This window comes from Patella vulgata, chromosome 1, assembly GCF_932274485.2.
Source record: "Patella vulgata chromosome 1, xgPatVulg1.2, whole genome shotgun sequence".
NCBI lineage: Eukaryota > Metazoa > Mollusca > Gastropoda > Patellidae > Patella > Patella vulgata.
This window is the reverse complement of record NC_065879.2, coordinates 74,613,995-74,633,036: the sequence shown is the minus strand read 5'-3', so window position 1 is coordinate 74,633,036 and position 19,042 is coordinate 74,613,995. Positions and strand designations below refer to the sequence as shown.

Here is a 19,042-nt window from a genome sequence, read left to right as displayed (position 1 = left end):
AACAAATTAATTTGTTGAACAGTGTCGAAGCTAACAAAGACCATGGGCGGAGGCATAAAATTAGGCGTGGCTTATTTTCAACAGACCACGTGGCCCGATACCATCTACGTCAGTAGGCGTGGTCTGATTGTTGATTGGTTGGTTTGGAACTTAGCTTCATGGTGATTGGCTGTTGTTAACAGTGCGAGATTATAGCGAATATAACTGAAGACAAACAGTATAGAAGTAAACTCTAACTATTAGTTGTGTGTGTGATACCAAAGGGGACTAGACAGGGATACTCCTTAATACGATTCTAGGCTTTATCTGTTTATACTGACAAAAGTGTTGTTCCAAAATCCACAGTCGCATATAGATAGACGAAACTTGCAGCAACGAACTAACAAATCAAGCAGGACCGTTAGTTGTACTTGTTTCAGTAGTGTCGTGTAGCATATTTGTCTATTTATATCTAGCGTCGAGTCAGTCATTCACTGAAGCTACTATCGTTCGATTTCAAAAGCTTTGCGTTGTATTTAATTTTTGTGTTGTTCAGTTATCAAATCGTTAAATCTATAAAATGGCCACTACTCCAACACCTATGTCTAACGGAATTTCACAGAAAGACACCACGTTCACCAAAATATTCGTCGGTGGCTTGCCTTACCACACGACCGACGCTTCTTTAAGGGAATACTTTGATAAATTTGGAGATATTGAAGAAGCCGTGGTAATAACAGACAGACAAACTGGCAAAAGCAGGGGCTATGGATTCGTAAGTACAACTCTACTTTTATTTTGTTTATTCTAGTACACTCAGTACGGTTATTATCCATATTTACGGACTAACTTCTGATGAGTAGGCCTACGTTTCAATTCAACCTATTCGTTACCTTTCTGCTTTGTTTACGAAGGTCTTGAATGAATTCCAATGAATCGGTTATTACAAATTCAATACCTAAGACTAGTGATTCTAACGGTACAATTAGTGATAGTCCCAATTTGATCGTTAATGAACACTAATGACTGCAAAACATTCAATTATTTCGTACAATACTACGAAATTATATGTTCTTCTCTTAATCCATATAAAAATATAAATTAATTCTGTTGGGAATAACGATAGAATTAGTGAATTTAATACTAACAACACGAGAAACCATTTATACTACCAGGCAGTGATTAGAACTCTGTTTGACCTTTCTGAGAATTTCAGGAAAGAGCACTATATAGTACCATTCACTAGTCTGTAGTAATCAGACGCTATTCACACAAAAAACGATAAAGATCAAGAATGGTGGGTTTTAATTGAAGATTCGTAAAACCATTTTGTGAAACACGTACTTTGAGATAATACAAACCGTATTCAGAAAGAGCTGTAAATACTAAGCGCAAATTGGTTAAAAATAACAGTTTTAATTATAATCCACATATGGCTTTACAAAATGGTTAACATAGGCCAAACGCTCAAACACTGCAACATCATAATGTCACAAAAAAATATTAAAATAATGCAGAAAATTGTTGAATCATGACAAAACATGTACACAAAGAAACCACAAGATTGTTAAGTTGTTTTAAATTTACAGTAACTTCTATTAGACACCCTGCTGAAAGACCACAAAATAAACATGCATGAATTAAGGAATTCTAACAGTAATTGATATTGCACTTTACAGTTTGACTTGTGAAAAGGTTAAAATGTGAGAAATAGTCCAATACATAGCCATGACAACTACTTCTTATATATAAAGTAAAGAGCAAATATTTCGAAAGTAATTTACACGTTGTACGTTTAATCTCCGCTACCAAAGATCACAGGGTGACATGTACGTGTGTAGTTTATTTTTTTTTTAAAAAAGACTGGATGATGACACCAGCGTTACCTGCCCTTTCTTAATCCGTCCAAAAGTTGTCGGAGATTTTCGTTTCAAATGTGCTGATGTTAAGGATAAGCATAACGAATTTGAGCTCTTGAAGACTAGTTTCATGTCCAGATTTAATTGTTAGTTCATACATGTATAATTTTAAGACCGATTCCATACAAATGTTTTCTTGAATCGATCTGTTTGGAAATATGGGTTCTCAAATACATCCCTTCGCTTTTCTAAGTTTCGTAACACACAAATATGACAGTGTGAAATGATTAGGAATTAATTTACTTGAGTAATTTTGAGATCGAAGTGTGTTTTTTTCACAGGAGTACCTTTGATTGTATGGTCTTAAAGGAGCTAAGTCGCTAATATTTGGGATCTAGAAATTGACACAAATGGATCGCAACGCATATAATAATGTAAATATAAATGTACATAAACTGATTTACATTCAATCGTTTCCGCTTTTACTCTAATTTCAAGTCAGTTATGTTCGGTGAATTACGCCAGAAGTCTCAATCGAATGGCAATCTCTAGTAGCCACGTTTTTCGAGTCTCTTGATACAAATGGCGCTGAAACGCGTTATGGTACACGATTCGTGTACCAATGGTAAAATGATTATTTTGTCTTAAATATCTGGTATCAGAAGCCCTTCTTTTCCCGGTAAGATCACAACATCAATGTTAATTTAAATTGACAAATAATTTGCGTTTTCAATGTCGAAGACTTTGGATGATATTCAGTTAGATACTTAGCTACTTTAAGACTCTAAACGTTATGTAACCTGTCATTAGGTGTGCTGGGCGCTTTAGAAAAATAGCACCATTAACTAATTTTAGCATTTAGCATCAATTCACTTAGATTATAAGAGAATCATTTTTTTGTGTAAGAAATAAAATTACAATATGATTTCCATATTACGCCTCGTTTCTGTTATCTAAATTGTATTTTGTTATCCAACAATGGTATCTAGGGAATCAGATATTTCTGAAACATAGATCAGTATTCATTAACAATACATGTTACGACATTTACTGTTATCAAGAGAATTGTGTTTCATCAGAGTTTGTAACTTTTCTATCACACCGAAACAATCTGAGCATTAGCATCAGTAAAGGATGCTGGATTTATGCTTTACCAGCTTCTGTCTGTCATACACATCACTTAATACAATCAGCAACAAAAAAATAATCTTTTTTCTAAAGTCTGTGAACGGGTCCCAACTCTGTTCCTAATTTACACAATTTAAAGCATCGAACAGATCGCACACTATTTCGGTAATACGTTGTAAAGGGGTTTGTCTTGAACTTTGACATTTCTGATTTTCTGGCGCTGTATTTGCTATATGTTGTATGGTTTGTAGGGCTGTGTGTTAAAGATTATACCACACGTCAATGCGTGTACATACCAATACAAAACATACTTATAATATACCATGTATATTTAATACTCTCTCTATGTTACTTTATCTTATTGTAGATCAACCCAATTCTCTACTATTTGCCATCATGCAGCACCCCAATATATTTTTTACACACACGTAGTGTAGATAATAAACAAATAAATACAAACATAAGATAATGAACGTCTGGACAAACACATAATCTATGCTATATAGTATATGACTAGGTATAAAACAATAAACAAGCTTATATAAACAAAGACTAAATGACTGTAAGTTGTGATATTGTCAGTATTGATATTTCTCTCGAGGGAATCTCCCATATCTATACAATCTGATCTCATCTATATTCCATACATGTTCTATGTTCTAATAAACGTTATATTACACTGTAGAGTTCTTTCTTTGTAGGGGGGTTGGATGGCTGAATGGTTAGCGTGCGCGCGCTGTATCATAAAGTCTGTCATTGAGTCGACTGGTGTGGTTTCGAATCCCCGGTTGTACGTGACAAGGAGTAGGGTCGCCTGTCCAACCTCGTGGGGTCGCCTGTCCAACCTCGTGGGGTCGCCTGTCCAACCTCGTGGGGTTTCTCCGGGTCCTCCGGTTTCCTCCCACTGCTAAAGACCCCTATGCGCAAGCGAATTATTGAAATAAAATTATACCATATGTTAGTCCCGAAATGACCTAGTTTGTGTCGAGTGGACGTTAAACCCCATTTCTCTCTCTCTCTCTCTCTCTTTCTTTGTACTTTACAATACCGGAGCGCAGATCCTACAAATATTTAATTAAAACAGCAGTAATCGTCAAAATTTCAATATAGCACTACATAAGAAGATGGGCGTTAACTAGTTTAGTTAAAATTTCTGGTCATCATTTGAGGAATTTTTGTCGGAAAACATGCTCCTCGTGACACACAAGCCATTGGTCGGAACCGCGACACTTGACTGAAGACCACTCCACCCCCACATCCGTAATAGCGAGTATGAATTGCACTAATTACGATAGTCATTGGTTCCAGCTGGGGATTCCGGCGAAGACTTTCAGTTGAAATCCTATATACAGTATTACTAATAGTACGTTAGAAGTGTATTCATTCGTTCGCGAGGCTTAAAGTCCGCTTCCACCGAGGGCGATATCGCAGATAAGTTATAAGTGAAATTGATGTGTTTCCGTGTTACTCCATTAATATCAGACAGAGGATCTCAATTATAATTCCACATACGGGTTCTTTGTAAACTTGTTACCTGGTGCAACACGTGCGGTAATTAAATATAAGTAAAAACATAATTAGTCTATCGCTACAGGTAAATAAATGATAATATTCACACCTGCATTTATACACCTTTACAATAATTATAATATGCTGTTGTAAATTTATAAAATTTATGTGTATTTAATAATCGATAGAATTTTAATGTTGTAGAAATTGAACATTTATGGTTTGTGAATAGGTATAATTAAAAAATCGTTTCACATCAAATCTAATTAATATTCTGCACTGATATCGTATATGGCATACGGACATTTTATTATTTATTGTTATTAATATAAAACGAATGGAAATATTACTTTATTTTTATCGGATTAGTGGTACAGGTGGGTTGTTTTTCATATATATGAAAGAGAAAGGGGGTTTAACTTCCACTCAACACAAACTAGGTCATTTCGGGACTAACGCATGGTTCAATTTTATTTCAATGATTCGCTAGAGCCTAGGGGTCTTTAGCAGTGGGAGGAAACCGTAGGACCCTAGAAAACCAACGAGATTGGATAGGCTACCCTACTCCTTATCATGTATAACCGGAGGTGCTAACCATTTGCCCCCCCCCCCCCCGTTTTTCATATAGGTAAAGAGTAATAAGGATTACTTATAGATTAATGCATATAACTATAAAGCCCTTTGGAGCCACCATGGCTCTTTGAGTAAGGTACTGGCTCACTAACCAAGCGGGCCAGGGTTCGGTACATAGCCCCCCCCCCCCGCTCCGTTGTCAGTGGTGCAGGACGGAGAGCATAGCAATGGACAGGGTCTAGTCTTTCGGTGGGACGGAAACCGAGGTCCCGCGTGCACATTGATGATAACGTGAGATAAACCTATACAGTTGAAATTCGATAGAGAGTAGGTGAAAACGTCTTTGCTCGGACAACATTTCCATGATCGCAAACTGCAGGGCGCATGCCTGGTTGGTGCTAATCCCCATTTCTAGATACATTATTATATGTAGTGCATAAGGAATGGACGAAGCGTGCTGTGCACTAGACAATGTATGCGTATGCTTTCCGAGACACTTGATGCCAAATTTCATTCCTTTGCGGAGTTTATCTGTGTTTATTTACTGGACAATGTATGCGTATGCTTTCTGAGACACTCGATGCCAAATTTCATTACTTTGCGGAGTTTATCTGTGTTTATTTACTGACTTCTGTAAAATTAAAGCTGGACATGTGATGTTACATGTAATATTGTGTAACAAAGAGAGCTACCGGTCGTTCACAATATGGCGATGGCTCTTAAATGCAGATACCCATTTGATTTAAAGATGCATGTATTGCAATCGTTAATTCAGTGAAGACACACTGCTCACTGCCGAGCTCCTTTAATAATTCATAGAACACCAACTCTTTCTGTAAAGTAAAACTAAGAAAGTGGTAACAAGGTCGCGATGTAACTCAAATGCATTATACATGTATATATTTGACAACAATCTGTCGAGGTTTAAGATAATGAATAATTCAATATGAGATATTGATTGATGACGGCTAGAATATTCCCTATATACACACATATTAACATGTGCCCTTTTAAGTATAATTTTTTTACTAAGGTTAATAAACCTTTTATATATACATGTATATGACACGTGTCATTCACGAGGCCGGGTGTGTAATAATCTTTTTAGAACGCCCGGTATCGTCAGCAGTTCGCATAACTTACACTGTTTTATGTATAAAAGTAGTGACAAGTCGTACACAGAACAGAGTATGTATATTATTTCTAGAACGCCCGATATCGCCAGGGGTTCGCATGACCTTCACAATATTGTGTGTTTAACGAAGATGATCAATATCGATTAAATCTGTTTAAGAATCCAGAACAATAAACGAAACGAAATATTAATCAATGTTTAATTGGCCTGTGTTTAATTATACGGGTTGGTACTATAATTGTTATTGACTATGATACAAATGATCGAACAACGTCTCATCTGTCAATGTCCAACATAACATGTATTAATCCAAACATTTACAATTAGCGTTCATAATTGTCAGATTAGTATAGAACTTAGAACTTGTGCTATGATATTTGAGATAGCATTTGACTTTGTTCTGCGACCAGAATGATTATCTATGGCATTGCCGTCTCTCATAGCTATATATTAAAGATAGCTTCCCATGTACCAACTGGATGATTTCGCGATATATTTGGATAAAAACATATTCAAACTAATTAATCCATAAAACCTTTGCTTCAAATCCCTCTCACTTTTTTCCACTTCGCTCACTATCATGTTTATCAACATATTATACATTAAGCGCTCGCTAATGAAAATAGGCCAGACAATCTACGCGTGCAGCCTTTGGCGTCAGTCACAGACAGCCCTAAGTCGACAATTAGTGACACCCTCTCATTTTTGTCCTGTGGGCGCTCCATGGATATTTTTCAGGGAATCCAGTATTTTTCTAGTAAGATTGGGTGTATCTACTTTTCATATATACCAAAGTTGGCATACTTTGTTTTTGGAAATAACCACCCGATAAATACATTTGTGAGAATGTATCTTTAACCTCTTTTATCTAATCTAAATCATCGGTACTGTAAAGATATTTCCATCAGTTTATGAATGGATCAAATTTCATATAAAACAACGTTTTTTATTGTTACCTGTTTTATCATTTTAATCAGCATTTCATGACATCGTTTCCGATATGCTTTATAATTGATTCTATAAAAAATAAATTTGTATACATGTTATATACAAAGCTTCTTTGATTCGATGAATCGATAAATATATGTATATGAAATTGACAGGTTTCATGATGTATATATCTATTGTCAGTGACCTGAAGAGGTTTGGTGATATGTGGGGTGGGGGGTGTTAACGCCCCACTTGACACAAACTAGGTCATTTCACGACTAACATATGGTTCAATTTTATTTCAATAATTCGCTTGTGCGTAGGGGTCTTTAGTAGTGGGTGGAAACCGGAGGACCCGGAGAAAACTTACGAGGTTGGACAGGCGACCTTACTCCTTGTAACATACAACCGGGGAATCGAAACCACGCCAGTTGACTTAATGACAGACCTCAAGATACAACGCCATCCAACCCCGCTCTATCCATAAAACACAGTTGGTGTTCAACGCAATCAAAATGGTTGATTGATTTTCCACAGAACATACAATGATATCTATAAAACAAAATAATATTACAACCTTTAATAAATGCCACTGATTTATAAAAATTGATTATCGGGTATTTCCTTATAATTGATTTATATCTTGTTAGATTTTGGTTGATTGAAATCAATAGGCAAAACATTTTACCACACGACGAATAGCATATTAATTATAACCATATAAACGTATATTAATTATAAAAGTAAAAGAATTATAATGGTATATTATTTTGTTGTTCTGAAAGTATCGAATCCAATGCCTCGTGCAGAACTCGTATCCAAGTTTTAATGAGGAAAGTATGAGAACACTATTTTCTCAAATACCATAAATTAAATATTACATGATATACATTAAGGTTCATAGATATATGTTTAATAAAGATGAACCGTAATCAATACAATATACGTGACACAATATGTGATAATATTACATACATACAAGTATATATGTAGACTACGTACTTGGTATATAATGTATATTCAGTAATCTCACCCCATTTATAAATATACAATAGGTAAACAAAATTATTATAAAAATATGCAATATGTGTCAGGTATATTTTATTTATTCATAAAAAGTATGTATTATAATATAAATTTGTTAGAAATAATAAAAAAAAAAAGCTATTCGTTTAAAGAAATCACAAATTGTCGAAAACTGAATTTAGATCAACTTGTATGACATATGGGAGTCCAGCTGTCTAGTCAAGTAATGCTGGTATAGACTTGAGTTGAGTTTGTTTTTTGTATACCAATTAACATGACAATAGCTCTCAAGGTTCGTACCTAATTCACCTTTAATAATGAATGAAGTAAGGTGTACAATTTGAAGCGACATGCTAGTGAATGTCTTTTAATATCTATAACCAGTGTGTGTACAGCTTGTTTTGTTTATGACCAGATCATTTGCGATTTATTTATGTGCGTTAACTGAAGTCAGCTATTTGAGTACACAAAAACGCTGAAACGCCTTAAGGTTTATAGCAGGATATATTTCTACCAAGGCTATGGTTATTCATTTCTCAAGACTATTTGTGAACTTTCAATATGATCTGCAATAAATTTGTCTTGTTTCGATTGATAACACTTATTATTCGTCGAAAACGCGTAGTGGGCGGCAAAAAAGTTTAAATGTACATATCAATAACTTCATAAAGAATTATTGAATGATGTAGATAATACTTTTGGTATTTAGCATATACGTTCAAGACGCCATAGATATACACGTTCATGACGCCATAGATATACACGTTCATGACGCTATACACAAACATGTTCAGGGCGCTATAGACATACATATTCTAGACGAACATGACAATGTACACGTTCAGGACGCTATATACATACACGTTCAAAACGCTGTAGTTTTAATCTTGGCGCTCCACTTATCCTTTCTCTTCTTGGACTTTACATCCGCTTTCACCTAGAGCGACATCAACCTTACATACTCTTGATTTGACGTCATATAGTTTGGGTTATAAAGTTATAGACTATGTATAGAAGTTATAAACATGACGTTACAGAAATTGGTATTATATATTGACTTTTTTGGTTTAAATTTTAATTTGTTAACGGTCGGACAGTTTTGTGTAAATATACATGCATCATGTCTCTTTAATCATGGGTATGAAGTATGACTGCCGCGAGTGGAGTTTCACCTGTAAATGAAAGGTCTACATATCTAGGTGGGGTGTAAGGCTGAGCTGTGATTATTATAATAATGAATAGAGGCGGGTTGAAGACAATACGTTACCTGTTTTGAACGTACCAACGCGTTATAATGATATCATAATTGAGGGTTATATTTTTAAAAAGGCATCCCTATCGTGTAGTACACTAAATAATTGCATTTTTGTGCGTTCATATAAAATCGTGGGGGATAACTTTCAGCTAGCGTCACAAAATGTCCGGACTATCTAAAAATTTAAGCCAGAATGACATTTTATTTAACTTATTAACTGGAAGACAGAGAATAACATGGAAATATTTTGTGTTTTTTGCCTTAAGGCGAACCAGATTAATGTTAGTATTATATTTTACTTTCGCATAAATTTGATTTGAGAAAGATATGCGTCAAGGTGAAACATTTATTAAAGGATACTGTAGTGTTGTATCTGATAATCGAAAGTGCTGCCGGCAGATAAAGGACCGTACTAATATACGCAACTAAAAGGGCGTCCTATTATTAACAATTCTTCACATGCTGTTCAATTCATAAATTTAGATTTTAATAATTACCACCATAAAAGTATAACGATCCAAACATTACTGAAATGAAATGAAATGAAATGGGGTTTAACGTCCTACTGTTCTGCTCCTAAACTGGGCTAATGAAGACGGGCATACGCCATAAAGTGTGCTATGAGGGAAATTTTGCCCGGGCAGCGGCACTATCGCCTACTCTTATATCGAATTCCAACTGCCAAGGGATCTTTTACGTGCATTCCAATGTATACACGGGACCCCGGTTTTTCGTCTCATCCGAAGGACTAGACAGCTGTCCTTGTCAGGCCCTCCGTCCTGCATCACTGCCAAACATTACTAGATGACAATTCAAAATAAGGGAGGATATGAAGAAACCTGGGATCACGAGGGGAAGAGTGTGACCAGAGTCTTGGAGAACCACTAACCTTAGTATAGACAAGACGTTGATAACCATTACATTATAATATGTATTGTTTTATGTGGTGCTGTCCTCCTGTACTTGTTATATACGTGTACACCATGCATTAAACAAAAAACTTCAAATAAAAACAATTTCTGTAATATAAGGGAGGCAATTTATTAAGAAGAAAGTTTTCTATGGTAAAATATATGTTTTTAAACGTAAGATATTTCTCATTTTAAACGCCCCCAACTGTGTTTATATCAATGCTGTGTATTACTGGGTGTTAGACACAAATATTTACATTTATATATCACACCTAATATACCATAGTTTTATATCTACTACTTATCATTTATACTTATATTATATCACTTTTAAACATGGTATCTCACGTATATCCCGTTATATATTACTTGTATATCATGCTGACCTGACATAAAAATCGTCTCAAATAGATACATTACTATGCGATACACAAATTGAAAGAGTTAAACAAAATGTGGGCCATACATTCGTGTCATACATTTATATCATCTATACACTATAAACTATTAAAAATGTAATGTGAATATCATAAATTGAAATAGATTTTAATATACAACATAAAAAAGACAATGCATATATGAAATAGTCTTATATACAATATAGAATAATAATTATTTTGATCATTTAATGCACGTTGTTGATTTTCACATGTGGTATATCAACTTTATGTTTATTCAAACTATTACCAATATACAAAAAGATGCATTCAATACACTACTACGTGTATTTGTATTATGTTAAAACGCCGTTTCAAATATACACCCACATATTTGATATACACAATTTAAATAACACGAAATATGCGCAAGGCCAGTGTCTGGAATGTATATTTCAAATATATATTTACCATTTTTAATAAAATGTGCATCTGTTACACAAATGTCGCAGTATATGGATAATTTTGAAATTGACATGATAACAAGACATACAAATGCATTCACCTACACGGGATTTATCAGCAAATGTCATTTCAGTGCATGGACATCACATTATCAAATACATTCACCGAAACGAAATATAAATCACGTTTTAATGAACAATAAAATACATATTTTGTTAGCTATACATACTTCATTTGTAAAGTCAATCTCACTTCCTCAGTGAAATATTCAGATATTTATTCATCTGTAAAGATAATTTTATATACAGAATAATTTTATCGAAAATCGATAGCCCTATACACGTGGATAGTATGTCTTATATGAGGAATATAAAACCCAAGTTAATTAATATAAACATATGTTTTCTCATTAATCTGCGTAGTTACGGGATAGATTCGTTGCTTTTAAATGAGCTAACCTCTAACTAACTATTATGCATAATATTCGAAATAGAAAACACGAATAAGAATTCAATATCGATATTATCGCGAAAAAATGGGATCCAAAAATCCACAATCGACATGTTAAAATCAGTACACGACGTCGTGTACTCTATGGACAAAACGGTTTCAAGCGCCCTTTAAGTATGAAATATTTTAATATATTTGAACGCCTGTGATATATTTTGTCTAATAATCATAACACAGATCACTTCATCTCATTTGAAAGCATGCATGCTGTGTGCACGACTGGGTATACAAGGACATCAGGTGGATCTTCACTACACATACTATGCATATTGAACAAACATGCCATAGATATTGTTGAATTATTGGCACATGTAAAACAATATAGATTTATTTATCCAGATTGAATTTTTCAGTTAAATGAGTAAGGTGTTAGTTGCACATTGGAAATATATATTCATAAAATACGAGACACATTAACCTTGAATCATGTCAAAATATATCCAAGGTTACCGGTGGAACTACTCCTTTAAAGGCACATGTTCGTTAGCGTATGCACATTAAATATTGCATTGGGATAGATGTTTGACAAAACTAATTGGTTAGGTAATCGACAGAAATCGTCAATATCACGTGATTATCGCTAGTAAAAAGTTTCTAATTTGGTGACAATTCCCCTTTAATGGCCATATGAAACGTGTACATTGAGTGTCACCTGTAAGTAAGACTATGTGCATGTATTACAACTGGTACAATAACTATTAATTGTCACGTTATATAACATCTGTTGTCACCTTTAACTGTAAACAACTGTCCCGAATAAAATTAATCGCCTTAAAGGAAAACTCGCCACCTGGTTTGACTAATAAACTAAATGAAATGAAATGGGGTTTAATGTCCTACTGTTCTGCTCCGACTGGGCTAAGGAAGACGGGTAATTAACTAAAACAGGGAGCAAAAGTAAAAAGGTCATAATATATTAATAGAAGTGAAAGTACACGTAGTATCTAAAAGAGACGAATTTTAGTGATCCAAATCACAAATTTAAATCGACGAGTGTCGTCTGTATACCATGACTCTTTATTCTATTCTGAAATGTTTGAAATACTTTTTCTTCTGTTTTTCATTATAAATTTATTATCAAGTTTCTGTGGTTTTATCATTTTTTATTATATTATCAGCCTGTAGATTAGTTTTATTACCGTATCATTTACGTACATATTTCCACATTCCATATTAGTTTACACGTACATTCGTTTGGTTCTATGCTTTGTGGACACCGCACAAGTTTCAAACCCAATGACTGAACGCTTTCGGAAAGTTGTTGAAATAAATTTGTAATGAAAAGGAGAATAGACAGTTGGTTACACATTATGAATCATAAAATCATTCTCCACAGTAGATGTAACGTAGAATCGCATATGTGACTTGGTTTTCATTTATAATATTTATATACTTTACGGTTTACATTCTCGTTATTTGCTTATCATTAGTTACAGATTCCATGTTCATCAGAGAACACATTGGCATGCAGGTCAATGTTTGGATTATTCTTCTGTTCAGCAAAGATAATAAATGGAATATCAACGATAATTATTGAACAAATTTACTTACAATTTGCAATATTTTCCTCTTGAGGGCTCTTAACAAGCTTTCACAAAATTCAGGAGATATTCTTCAAACAAAGATTGTGTTGCACAATAATAAATTATAGGCTTTAAATAGTTCATCTGCCATTAAATTAGTTCGTCCATTAGATTTTCTTTTCTATGGTCGCATTAGGAATGTGTGTTCCCTTCTTTTATTAAAAACATTCGAGATTGGATTTACAAACAGGGAAATTAGTTGTTCCCTTACAGAACCTGTCGATATAATAAATTTGGGATTAAATGTCGCATGATTTGTTATGTCTACCCGTAAGCTATGTTATATTCATTACCTTTTATTTGTTTTCAGGTAACAATGTCAGACCGACCAGCAGCAGAACGTGCATGTAAGGACCCTAACCCTATAATAGACGGAAGAAAAGCCAATGTTAACCTGGCTTACTTAGGTGCTAAACCCAGAGGAAATTTACAATCAGGTATGAATAGATGGAATAATCAAATATACATGTAACACGATTCAAAATTACTTTGCACTTCATGTGGATTAGACAAGGGTTGAATGAACAAACAAAAATAGCACTGGATGGAGTAACAGAAAAAAATATACGTTCCAAATTCGACATGATAACTTGTTGATAAGAAGACGTTTTCATTTCAAATGAGCCCTATAGATGACACGATTAAGAAACTAAGCCATTGGAATAAATGATCTGTGGTATATTAATCCATGTGCTGAAAAAATATTGTTTTGTAAGACTTCAAATGGGGCTAAATGAGATGCCTTAGAGTGTGTAAAGCCATGAAATTTGAGAAATAAGGAGTTAGGCACCGAGTAGACATTTACTGACAGATGGATTAGGGATTTCCACAGGGGTCGGTCATAAAACCATTCTTTTTCATTATACTTGTTAATAACTTGACGCTTATGAGTTATTTATAAGCCGTATACCGTTATTCAGTGTCCACGGTTCAATACTTCTTTTATCAGTAGTCGGGTCTTAGTGTCGAGTCAATGAGTGAAGAAGGGGTTCTCTAGGGACTACCTGGGTATTATCTTGTAGTCTAGTGACCCTTTATAACCTCGCAATGTTGTCTTGTCTCGTGTGGCCCTAATCCTCGAGAGTAAACATATCCCCCATGGTTCCCTAAGTGGAGTGACCTCGATCCATATTGATAATGTCGAGTGACCAAACTCTCATATTCATGCATGCTCTATATTACTATTTTATATATAAAACAGAAAAAGGTAAATCTATTTCATAGACGTAAAAGTACTTTATTAAAAAATAAATTGGATCTCATTAAATTTGCACCACTATAACCAGGTGTCCTGAACAAAACAAACTTAAATTTATGCCTTAATAATTTCCATCCCTTCTAAAGTCCCAACCATTTTTTCAAAATATGCAATACAAAATGTTATACATGACCGCTTTCACCTTGCTAGTGCCTCTAGTAATATGTCAAAATGTGTGCGTTATTAGAGGGTATATTATAAGATAGTTAATGGTATTTTATTCGTCTATACACGCTCATATAAATATCTACTATTATACTATTCAAAAAAAGTAGGGGATATTTGATTTTGGGGGCATAATACTAAAATATGCAAATGACTACGAAAAAAGTCACTATAGAACCTAACAGATGAAACATTTCCAGTTACATGTGACGTCCAAACGCACCAATAGCTACCGCATGGAATGCAGGTGATGCTTGGGATCATCATGGGGGTCCAACCCAAGATTTGCACGACTCTGACTTTGAATGTTACAGTCATTGTGGCATTGAATTCCAGGGTGGAAACATCAGTTTAATTGTTTTAGTGACCAGAAAACAAATTTTGATATGCGTCGGCTTACCCAAAATGAAAGGTTACGTGCCCTTGGCATGCTACAGATCGGCACAACACAGGCGGTTGTGGCGCGGACGATGAATGTTTCTCAGTCTGTCATAAGCAGGCTATGGTCCAGATACCGTGATACACAATCTGTACAGGACAGACCACGCTCAGGTCGACCAAGGGCGACAACTCAAGCCCAGGATCGATTTATCCGTACCTTGGCCTTGAGAAATCGTGTCATCACAGCAAATCAGATCAGCGCTCGTCTTCAAACAGACACTGGTGTGAGTGTGAGTGGCCAGACGATTCGGAATCGACTGCATAGGGGTCACCTTCGCGCCCGACGTCCTCGCGTGATCCCTTGTTTGAGAGATCATCAGATTCAGGCAAGACGTCGTTGGTGTAGGGATCGTCAACACTGGGATAATCGACGCTGGAGCGATGTGATGTTTTCAGATGAGTCAAGGTTCACTGTTGATTTTTTGGACAGACGTAGGAGGGTGTGGCGTCGTCGAAACGAGCGCTTCCAAGACGTTAACGTCATCAGACATGATCGAATTGGGGGTGGTTCTGTTATGGTGTGGGGAGGCATCACTGTTGCTGGAAGAACGGCTTTACATGTTGTTGCAGGGCGTGTTACAGGCCAGTACTACCGGGACAACATCTTGGCAGTCCATGTTGTGCCGTTCGCACGACGTCATGGCCGCCGTTTCATCTTCCAGGATGACAACGCAAGATGTCACAGGGCCAGGATCGTTACAGGTTACCTCCAACAACAGAACATCACCACATTACCTTGGCCAGCACTGAGTCCCGACCTCTCCCCCATCGAGCATGTCTGGCACATGCTTGGACAGAGGTTACGTCAACGTCAACAACGTCCTGCCAATGTCCAAGAACTTGCTGCTGCGTTGCAACAGGAATGGGACAATCTGGACCAAAATGACCTTAGACGTCTCATTAGGAGTATGCCACGTCGGATCAATGCTTGTTTGGCAAACAGAGGAGGATTTACCCGTTACTGACTTGGTTGTGATGCTGTGGTAACTTTGCTGTTTGACCCCGGGTATCATTTTACCCTTATAATGGTCAGTCTGTGCCTTACTTAGTCTAACGATCATTTGGAATAAATCGATGAATGTGAACTTCATTTCATTTTGTCATTTGTTTCTTCGTCAGTTTCATTAGGTGACTTTAATAACACTTAAAAATCAAATATCCCCTACTTTTTTTGAATAGTATATATAATTTATACATACTGTTTCAAATATAGTAATCACCCACATACAGCTTTACATATTCAATGGCATACGAAAAGAAATGGGGTTTAACGTCCTACATGTACTTTTCTGCGCCCATCGGGAAAATGAAGACGGGGCAATGGAATACAGTTTACTATAACTCGAAAATGACGTTCACCCAGACGAAATCAAACGTTTACGATGGAAATGGAAAATAGATACATCTATATGTATAAATAATTTTCTTTTACCGTCTAAAGATAACACAGCTATATTCAGACATTCCCAGGTAGACGCCCAGAAGAAAATATTAAATATATACATGTAAGACATCACTGACCATGAAAGAAAATGAGCGATTAAACAACTGCTTCAAGTATCGGCTAATGAGCAATTAGTTATAACGAGAGCAAATAGGCCGATGATGAGTTAACTGATTTAAGGGTTATTGACATGAAATGTTTCAATTATCTCCTATAAAAGTACAGTTTATGGATAGAATATCATTCGTAAAACAACTACATGTACTATTCTACGACGTCACAGTTAATCCTTTAAAGCTCCCGATTTCGGTTACAGTATTCTAAATTTTACACATTATAAATGATCTATATAAGTTAAGGAATGTTAAATATATGAATATTGAATTGGTTAAAGGAAATGGATTATTTAACCCATATATAGAGTGCGCTGTCTTATTTATATTTTATGGCCCCACTAAAAGAATAATGTATATTGAGGGGTGGTCTACTTAACACAGTAAGCACCACTCCATACGGACATTGCAAACCATGACGTAAATACAGGTGTAAGTCAAATATATTGATCCGGTGTCGCAGTTTCACATGGTACCCAGTTTGACATTTTATTCAAGTAAAGTGATGAGCATACATAATATACAGCTAGGTACTCCAAAACCCTAATATTAAGTTTTAAAAATATACATGTAAATCAATAAGCAATATAACAAGAAATCTAAGATTTATGCTCCTGATACATATTTTGGGTGGTTGAAACGCTTTCTAGTTGAGTGTTATATAAAGGTATTGACACAAAGTGATAAACCAATACTAAGTTGCTATAAAATATATATAAACAGGCAACCAAACAGCAACGTAAGTGATACTTTAATTTTCGAATCCACTGCACAAGGATTCTGATCAAACCTGGTACCGCGACGCCGTGAACCTATCGTAAACGTCCATTGCATTAGAAGACTTCCCAAAGGACAGTCCCCTTTACTGTAAATATTATTTCTGACATCAATAAAATTCATAGTTAAATGAGAATGGACAACCGTGTCTTCACATATCGATTAACAACACACAAGAACAAAGAATCCATAAAAAGGAAGAAATGCTATGATTTTTATCGAGTATCTAAATCCAATATTGTCTATAGATACCGAAATCGATTTCTTAACATACAATATTTGTGCGAAGATTTAACTTGGAATTGTGTTATCTTTTAAGATTCCTGACATCGACTGATCTATTGTCGCTTTTCATTTTATTCTCCTAAAAGGCGTTCTTAATCAACTTCTTTCATATACAGGAAATATAATCAATAAGGATTAATAGCTTATAGTGGCTTTATAAACAAGAATATATATTTCACAATGCAATAGCTGCACGAATTTGCGTCAAAGGTGACCCACAAGTATAAAACCTTATCATAATCCACGGTATACAATAAGGCTAGCTCTGACGTTTAATTTCAAAATGGCAAATTAATATATAGCAATTGTTACTCCCCCACCCCTAACACATACGTATCGACCACAATATCAAGTATATTCGATTAAAATAGGTCAGTCAAGTACTCAAATGCCAAACGAAAGTACATTTTAATTGATACAATTTTAAAGCCGGGTTTATGACAATCTGTATATATCTGTTATTTGTGCCAAGTTTGTCAGATAGCATTGACCACGGATCACCGTTTTACCCAACTTGCAGACTCTAAGGTGAACCACACAGCACAGCAGTGCATAAAATCTGTCGACAAGTTCAAAATTAATATTAGATGGGTACAATATTAAATGCCGCCATTTTGTATGAGACAATTTCCTAAGGCTTTATGGGCTAATTATAAGCGACATTATAAGTACGTGTACTTGTATTAGATTGCAAAAACTAAGTAAACATTACTAAGCACGCTGTAGACGGATACTTATATCAGGGGTAAACAATGTATTCCTATCAAAAATATATGAATATGTGTATCACGTGATGTGTACTGCCCAATAAGTGGCCTTATTTTATAAGTGTTAACAAGGTCACTCGGGGTTAAGCCAATAACTGTTTATATTACTTGAGATCATTTAAAGAATAGAGACGCTCTCACTTAGAAAAGGAGAACTAATAAAACGGCCATTTTCAGTGTCGTAAAATAGCCATTTGAATGTCGTAAATAAGAAATATAAGTTGTAAGAAGAGATTAGGATTTGTGTGGAAAGCGCACCTGTTTATGGTTAAAGGGTTAATGAATAGACAGCTAGACTGAAGATATGGTCACAATTAAAATCTACTTTAAAAATATAACACGCCTCTAAAAATAACATGGTTTTTAACCTTTGATGTTTGTGCTTTGCACTAGAAATTACCTTTCATATTTTATTATTTGACTTTCTTTTTTTCTGGAATTAACCATGAAAGGGGAGCTTAGTGTCCCTGTACTGGATATATTTGTATACTTCACATTTATGACCACAAGTATTGGCCTCTACCCCCGCAAGACGCCCGATTCTCTTTAGGT

General features: G+C 35.2%; 1 protein-coding gene across 1 annotated transcript in view; it reads left to right on the top strand.

The window, feature by feature from the left end:
• The first annotated feature begins 213 nt into the window (after positions 1 to 213).
• LOC126828851 (RNA-binding protein 24-A) overlaps positions 214 to 19,042 on the top strand; it is a 53,378-nt gene continuing 34,549 nt past the window's right edge. Inside the window, exons 1-2 of the mRNA XM_050559052.2 lie at positions 214 to 754; positions 13,551 to 13,677. Coding sequence (XP_050415009.1) covers positions 560 to 754; positions 13,551 to 13,677 — 322 coding nt within the window. The 5' untranslated portion in view covers positions 214 to 559. The remainder of the gene's footprint in view (positions 755 to 13,550; positions 13,678 to 19,042) is intronic.